The sequence below is a fragment of the Acomys minous genome (assembly GCF_964271855.1).
Source record: "Acomys minous genome assembly, chromosome: 10".
Taxonomy (NCBI): Eukaryota; Metazoa; Chordata; class Mammalia; order Rodentia; family Muridae; genus Acomys; species Acomys minous.
In genome coordinates, this window is record NC_140491.1 from 60,405,175 (window position 1) to 60,413,746 (window position 8,572).

General features: G+C 41.3%; 1 protein-coding gene across 1 annotated transcript; it reads left to right on the forward strand.

The window, feature by feature from the left end:
• The first annotated feature begins 5,146 nt into the window (after window positions 1-5,146).
• LOC311608006 (protein SET-like) lies at window positions 5,147-6,530 on the forward strand. Its single transcript, XM_084800309.1, has one exon. It carries the CDS (start codon window positions 5,222-5,224, stop codon window positions 6,086-6,088), a length of 867 nt encoding a protein of 288 aa, XP_084656435.1. The 5' UTR covers window positions 5,147-5,221; the 3' UTR covers window positions 6,089-6,530.
• The last annotated feature ends 2,042 nt before the right edge of the window (window positions 6,531-8,572 follow it).

Sequence of the window (8,572 nt, forward strand, 5' to 3'; positions counted from 1 at the left end):
TCAGAGTGAATGGGGTATAGCTCTGATTATTTTTCTAGTGTTTTAAAATTATTGTTGTTGTTGTTGTTATTATTATTATTATTATTATTATTATTATTATTATTATTATATTATTATTATTATTATTAAACAGTGTTGTTGGGTTATGCAGACTGTGGCTGTCAACGTTTCTCTGATTTTTTTTTTGGCTTTTTTTTTTCAAAAAGAGCTACAGTTCACACTGCAGAGTAAGTATTAAGCTTTCTGGCCCCCCTCCATACTTCTGTGGCCCAAAAGAATTAAAATCTTTTAATATAAATAGAGAACATATTTATATCATTCCTCATGGTTAATTATAGAGTTTGGTACCTTTGTGCCTCAGGGAAGCCACGTGATGTAACTGGTTATAGACTTTGGGGATTAGGGTATAGAGAAAGGAGAAAGCCATTGGAAAACATGATGGGCTCTACTAAGGAGACTAATTAACGTAGGTGCAGAAATGTGCCGGGGCTGGCATCAATGTGATTGTAGTAGAATTTGCCTTCCAGTACTAGGAGGGAAATTGTTTTTAAGTTATTACAAATACTGTATTAGGAGAGTTGAGAGCTCTTCATAAAATATCAATGCCTCTCATTTTTGCTTACCAGTCTCTGTAGTTAGGAGCCTCCGTATTGATATTTGAACACTTTGAAGAGCTTAGAAACCACATTTTCTACTTACATGCACTAAAGGTTGCTCTACGATTTCACCCAACTTCTTTTCCTCCTCAGAGCTGTTCTGCTGTCTGGATATGCACTAGAGGTGGACAGTCATGCTATTCTTGGTGCTGCCTTCATGCAGTCTTGCCTCTAACAGTGGAAATTCAGATAGACAGGCCCAGGGTTTTGATTTCAAGGCAGATGTGGTCCCGTTCACTTGGCTGTCAATCTCATGGTCCCATAGTTCTCCCTCTTTTGGACTAAAGGTCTAAAGCTCCTATGGTAGTGAACATGGGACAAAACTCCAGTCATGTTACAACCAATGAAATAACTTCAGAATATTTGTAAAGGAAGCTAAGCATTACTGAAGCAGTGAACAATAAATAAATAAATAAAACCAGTTCTGTAATGTGTCCTCAACAAATGCATGCCCTCCTGACTCCCTAGTGGGCAGTAGAGGGAAACAAATATATTTTCCAGTTCTGCTCAACTTTCTGAACAGAAATAGACATGCTGGAAAGGCTGTTCTGTCTTTTATGATGAAATCACATATTGCTTCTCGGTATTGAATAATCTAGGAGTTAGAGGGCTAGTCATATTTACTGTGGACAGTATTATAAGCAGTCAAATTTTATGGCTATCTTTGTAAAATCTGTTCTTTTATATTCCATGTCAAATTGAAAATTTTATTTCTTCACTGTTGTACCTGTGAAAATACAAGCCATTTTACAGGAAAAAAAATCTTCAAAATAATTGTTACACAAATCAGGACATCCGATGAAGCTGAGTTTATGGTGTCACAGACTCTGAAGGTGGGGTGCTTCCTGTATTTGGGGGCATATGTCATATACAGAACTATAGGACATAATAGGTATTTGTACATCTCTTGAACTGCCACATGAATCCCAAACAGACATTTATTGTTGTCTTATGCTCTGCACACCACATACTTACATCTGTGTTCTGAAATCCCTGAATATTTTTATTAAAGACACTCCATTGGTGCTTATATTACTATTTCTTGTGACATCTTCTCACTGTCAAATAAATCTAACTTGTAGGAGAATTTAACCTGGCTTGTAGAATTAATGGATTTTTTTTCATGATCATTATAATTGTGTTATTACTTTTGTGGTAGTCTTAATTTCTTTTCAATGGCAAAAGGATGATGTGTAAGCCTTTAAGACTTAATCTAGCATGTCTATCATAAGATAATACTTGCATTTGTGATAGAATTTTTTCTATTCAAATTGATATCAAGAGTTATAACTGTTATTGAGGGAAATAGGTTTTTAATTTCTAAAACAGAATGCAGATGTTCTGTTTTTATCAAATCCAAGATGTCATGAATTGTAAAATGTGTTTCTGTAGTAAAACAGGCAGTTGCACTTATAAGGTATCACCCACCCATCAAGTGTGCTGAAAACCACTCAGTGTGGAGAAAAATGGTATTTTCTACAATGGGATCAAGGACCACTGTTTATCATCATGCAAAAGAATGAAATTAAGACCCATACACAGTGAGGTCTTAAAAAAATAACTCAGTGGGTCAAAGCAGAACTGTAGAACTCTCAGAAGAGAGAGCTTAAACTCTGCTGACTAGGTTAGTCAGTGGTTTCTTAAATACTACACTGGGGGGAAAAGCCTTTTGCCAATGAACAAATTGAATTTCATTAAAATTAAAAATGTTTGTGCACAAAATGAAGCTGTAATTAGTAAAAAGATAACTATAACTCACAAAATGGAGTCAAAATGTAGTGGTCGTAGGTCTCACGAAGAAATTGGATCAAGCATCTGAATTTCAACTTGCTCACAAAAACACAATGCCACTAAAAATGGTCAAAGCTGGTTGTCCCCCTCAGATACATAAATGTCAAATAAGCACATAAAACATGTTCAACGCTATTAACCACTGAGGACTGCAAATTAAAACTGCACAGTTCAGCTTTATAACCACTGGAACAGCAGAAAAAGACCATCACAGAACTTTTGTAAGAGGTTGGAATGTGAGCGTCCGTGTCCCCTTTCTGGGATGGGAAAACGGTGCTGCTGCTTTGGGACAAGCAGTTTGCAATTCCTCAGACCATCCAAAGTGTAGTCACTATGAGATCTGGAGAGCTAATCTGGAGAGATACATGCACACAGAACTGAGAACACATAAGAGCGTTAGTGAATGTCCCTTCCATCTTTAGCTCAGGAAGTAGTAGGTTTCCATATGGAGTTTGCTGTACGGGTTGCATTTGGTCCATCCCTGTGCACACTCCTCAGCTCCCAGGCCTCTCTCCAAGCCATTATCCCCTTCACCATCCTTACCCACCCTTTCTACTTCATTGCCTTTACCCCCTTTCCCCTTTCCCCCTTCCCCCCAATTTCTCTTTCTGAGCCTGGCCTACCCTACTTAAAATAATGGTTGTCAGTTCTGTCCACTTTCATGCAAATTCCATTTTTCTTTATGACGGAGTACAGTTAACACTGTATGTGTTTGCAACAATACCGGGATCTGCCCATCTGTTCATGGACATCTAGACTGATTCCATGCCCTTGCAATTGTGCCAAGCCATGTGGATGTGTCTGAAAGCAACCCAAATGTCCATCACTTGAGAAATGGGTAAGCAAAATGAATATATATACAATGAAATTCGGGCTGTACAAATGAAGTGTTGATACATACTGAACCTTTAAAATACATTAAGTGTAAGAAACCAGACACTATGTCCACAAATATGTCAGAAATGAAAATCCACAAAGGTAAATTAATAATAGCCACTGGGGATTAAGGAAAAACAAAAAATGCTTATGAATAGGTATATGGTTTGGGGGTAGGGAGGTGATGAAAACATTCTAAACTTAGTAGTCAACTGAACATGCTAAAACCAAAAAACTGAATTGAACACTTGAACAGACAGATAACAACTACTTGAATTTTATCTCAAAACTTATTTTTAAAAAGGATACCCTAGGACAAGGAAGATGACTCAGAAGGTAAAGGCACTTGTCCCCGAGCCTGACAACCTCAATTCAATCAGAATAGACATTCTGTAAGTTCTGTGACTTCCAAACACTCACCTTGGCATGGACATCCCTACACACACACACACACACACACACACACACACACACACACACACCAGTAACGAAGAAGGTCAAGTCAAGCCAAGAACACCTCCTCTGCAGCTCTATGCACTTTCTAGGCATCAAGGAACAGGCAGGCCTCCTATGCCCCCTGACAGTTTTTAATTTGATGTGACTATTTTAGTTCTTCACAGTAGGACCATCACCAGCAGAATTCTCTGCAGAGGCAAAAGTCACCCTGTATGTGAAGCCTTTGCTCAGGAGTTTCATTTAACCATGAATCTTTTGTTTACCCAGTTGCTACCTAGGGCTCTCAAGAGTTCTCTAATCAAAGTTAATGTCCCTCAAGCCTTGGCAAACATGCACTGTGGGGGTTTGAATGATAATGGCCCCCAAAGGATCATATGTTTGCATACTTAGTTGCCAGTTCATAAAGTGTTTGGGAAGGATTAAGGGGTGTGGACCTGTTTGAGGAAACATGTCACTGAAGTGGGCTTTGAGGTTTGAACATTAGGCTCAGTCTCTGTCTTTGTCTCTCTGTCTTTATCTGGATGTAAAGTCCTCGGCTACTGCTCCAGCACCATGCCTACCTACATACTGCCAGGATGGTCAGAGTAACCCTCTCACACTGCTAAGCAAGTTAAAAACTCTCAGCAAATCCTCAATTAAATGCTTTCTTTTGTAAGAATTGCCTTGGTCATAGTGTCTCTTCACAGCAATAGAACAGTAACTAAGGTAAGTGCCAGTAGTCCATCTCTTATTTTTTCTTAATTTCAATTAAGAAGGTTTTCTGTAAAAACACATACACTATTCACATTAAACCCAAGTGGCTCTGCTTTGAAGGCTTAGCAACGATTTGTTGAATGAATTTCATGTTATCAGGGCCTGTGGAATCTCTTGCCTGGATTAGGATTGACAGGGGTGAGGATGTGTGTCCTCTCCCTTTGGCTTCTGAAGGAGTTATTGTACACACAAACAGAGATGTGTGCCAGCCTGTGGTGGCTTGAGCACCAAGAGAGAGATGCAGTCTCAAGCCTAGGCCTTTGGGCATAAAGAGCCAGTAGATGCTGTTGTGGGGACACAAGGTCTCAACACCTGAAAGTGTGGAGAAATCTGGTCCTTTAGGGCTTGTGGAATTCACCTTCCATAACTCTCCTTCACCATCTACAACTCTCCTCCGCTGTCTGCCTTGTTTCATCTTCCTAAGAGACGTTGACAATATGGCAGGTCTGAGGGTCAAACAAACATGAGGAACGATTAGCCCAAATCAAAGCCAAATGAGCAGAGAACTCATGAGAACTGGCTGCCTGGTTTCCTCTTTGGTTTGAACTCACTTTCATCTAGATCTTGAAGAAAACAAAGTATTGATTTCTATTAAGAAAAGAAAATAGTCCTGCGAGTTCCTTCCTGCTGTGAACATCGGGTCTCTGCCCTCTGGCTTCAGACCACCTCCCTCGTGCCAGGGCCCCAAAATGGCAAACCGCGAACGAGCCTCCGCCCAAGAAACTCAAACGCTCTCCTGCCCCGAAGCTGGAGAACGCATTGGCCTCTCCTGTCCTGTCGGAAGGAGAAAAAAAAAACAGCAAGAAGCAATTGAACATATTGATGAAGTACAAAATGAAATAGACAGACTTAATGAACAAGCCAGTGAGGAAATTTTGAATGTAGAACAAAAATATAACAAACTCCACCAACCGTTTTCTCAAAAGAGGACAGAATTGATCGCCAAAGTCCCAAATTTTGGGGTAACAACATTTGTCAACCATCCACAAATGTCCGCACTGCTTGGGGAGGAGGATGAAGAGGCTCTGCATTATTTGACCAGAGTGGAAGTGACAGAATTTGAAGACATTAAATCAGGTTCCAGAATAGATTTTTATTTTGATGAAAATCCTTACTTTGAAAATAAAGTTCTCTCCAAAGAATTTCATCTGAATGAGAGTGGTGACCCATCTTCAAAGTCCACTGAAATCAAATGGAAATCTGGAAAGGATTTGACAAAGTGCTCAAGTCAAACGCAGAATAAGGCCAGCAGGAAGCAGCAGCACGAAGAGCCAGAGAGCTTCTTCACTTGGTTCACCGACCACTCTGACGCGGGTGCCGTCAAAGACGACATTTGGCCAAATCCCTTGCAGTACTATTTGGTTCCTGATCTGGATGAGGATGAAGAAGGAAAGGCAGAAGATGATGATGATGACGAAGAGGAAGAAGGGTTGGAAGATATTGATGAAGAAGGGGATGAGGATGAAGGTGAAGAAGATAAAGATAATGATGAAGGGGAGGAAGGAGAGGAGGACAAAGGGGAGGAAGGAGAGGAGGATGAAGGCGAGGATGACTAGCACAGAAGACCGATGGATTCCAACCTTCTTTTTTATTTTCTTTTTATTTTTTTAATTTTCTCCAGTCCCTGGGAGCAAGTTGCAGTCATTTCCCTCCCCCTCTTGTGCTCAGTTGCCCTGTTTCGAGGTCTCTCTTAATACCATGGTTCTCAACTTATTTGGGGAAAATACCTTGAGCAAAATATAACAGGAAAAGGATCTCCATTTTTCTGTCCTAAATTCATTTTATCCTTTCGTGTCTCAAAAACTGTGGATTCAATATCAATACCGTGCTTGGTGGGGAAAAAAGAGAAGCCCTTCAGTTCTCTTGGCTCTGCTGGAGGGTGTTAGGCCCCTGTGTAGTACTGAATAGAATTCTAGCTTTTTTTCCTTTCTCTGTATATTGGGCTCAGAGATTACACTGTGTCTCTATGTGAATACAGACAGTTAGCATTTACCAACATGTATCTGTCTATTTTCTCTTGTTTAATAAAAAGAAAAAGAAAAAAGGAGGTATATAGAAGGTCAGCAAAGGGTGGGTTTGAGGTGCCTGAGGGGGGATTAAGTGGGCATTTTGAAAACATGGCTTCTCCTTTGGCATGTTTAATTGTGATGTTGAACAGACATCCTTGCAGTTTAAGGTGACATTTTTAAATAAAATTCTCTCCAAATGAAAAAAAAAGAAAAAAGAAAATAGAACTGGGCTCAGTGGTGCACGTCTGTAATCCCAGCACTTAGGGAGGCAGAGGCAGGTGGATCTCTCTAAGTTCTGGGCCATCCTAGTCTACAAAGCAAGTCCAGGGCAGCCAAGGCTATACAAAGAAACCCTGTCTCGAAAAAGAAAACAAAACAAAACCAAAAAAAAAAAGGAGGGAGAAGAAAGAAAGAAAACAGAAATGTGTCTACACCCTTACCTCACTGGGACCCTGCAACCTGCTGCCATGCATTATTGCTGAAAGGGGCCTTTGGAAAGTGCTTCGTCTTCTCTAGGTTACGCCATTTAAGAAGCAGCCTCTCTACACACCTCCCCAGAATGCCTTTTCTCATATGTCATGCCACTGTGCTTCACAGGTACCCTCTCTATCCCACGGCAGGAGGCAAAACTGTCTTCTTAAAATAGTTGGCATCCTCAGGAAGACGCGCATATCATGCATGCCAGGCTTCCTCTGTTGCTGCCCTTCTAGTCTCAGAATTACTTCTTTGCTCTGCCATCCTCATGCCTGGCAACTGTTGTCCCCATGTCGCTGCTCATTTCAAAAGCCATAGCTCAGGCAAGTGCAAGGGACATGCACAGGGCCTAAAACAGCAGCAGCTGTAGCTGCTTCAGGGCTTCTGCGGGTAATCAAGAAACTAAGTGCAAATTCAGGATTTGGCAATTCTAGGGATACTAGACAGAGGGCAGAGAAAACTGGAGCTTCAGGGAGAATCTTCGGGAGCTATCCATGGGATATGCAAACCCAGTGACTTTGTCCCATGAAGCATGGCAGGTCATCCTGCTTTCCACTTTAGGCAGGCCCTGAGCAGGGGGAGTGCTTGTTCTCATAACATCTGGCTTTCCTTGATAAATGTATTGTATACCATATACCGCAATTTACCCTGGGATTTGGTTGGATTCATCACAGGTTAAATAACATCATTCACTGGACTCGGGAAAAGATCGGCACATCCAGGGAATTGTGGGAATTTATGCTGGATCTGGGGGGGGGTTGTCACATTTCTTCCAAAGTGTTCTGCCCTAGGTCTAGAGGACAGTGGTACTCAAAATCTCCAGGGGAACCAGGCCTCTTTGTCATCTTGGAAAGCTAAAACAGTACCTAGGGACGGCCAAAGATGGGAAGAGAGGGGACGTTATGGCTTGTTCTCCTCCATCACTGTACACCACTGTGTTGCTTCATGGTTGTTGTTGTTGGCTCAGTCACTACAGCACAGACTCAGGCCAGACTGCCTAGGTTCAAGTCTCAGCTCACTGACTTATAATCCCATGGGCCTCAGTTAGTGTGCTGCTTTTTTGGTTTGTTTGTTTATTTGTTTGTTTTGAGACAGGATTTCTATGTGTAGCCTTGCCTGTCCTGGACTCTTTGTAGACCAGGCTGGCCTCAAACTCACAGAGATCCACCTGCCTCTGCTTCCCGAGTGCTGGGATTACAGGTGTGTGCCATCGCGCCTGACTTGATCTTTAATATTTTTAAACTTCTCTGTGTAAGAGTTATGGCTCTGTCACTTGGAAACTTAAAAAGCTCAATTTCTGAACTAGTCTAAGGGAACATAAAGGGTTTTGTGGCTTTTATACCTGTAATTGTGTGCACTTAGCTCCAAGTATGGTTGGATCCCAGCTCTGTCTCCCTCCATTTCTTCTCTGGACTCACAGAATTGCTTCTTCCATGTTCTAACTAAGGGAAAGATGGCCACCACCAGCCTCATGTTTCTACTCTTCTGGCTTGCCTTTCTATCTAGAAATGTTCTCCTCTGGTCATGGCTATGGCAGTCAGTATGAATATAAGAATC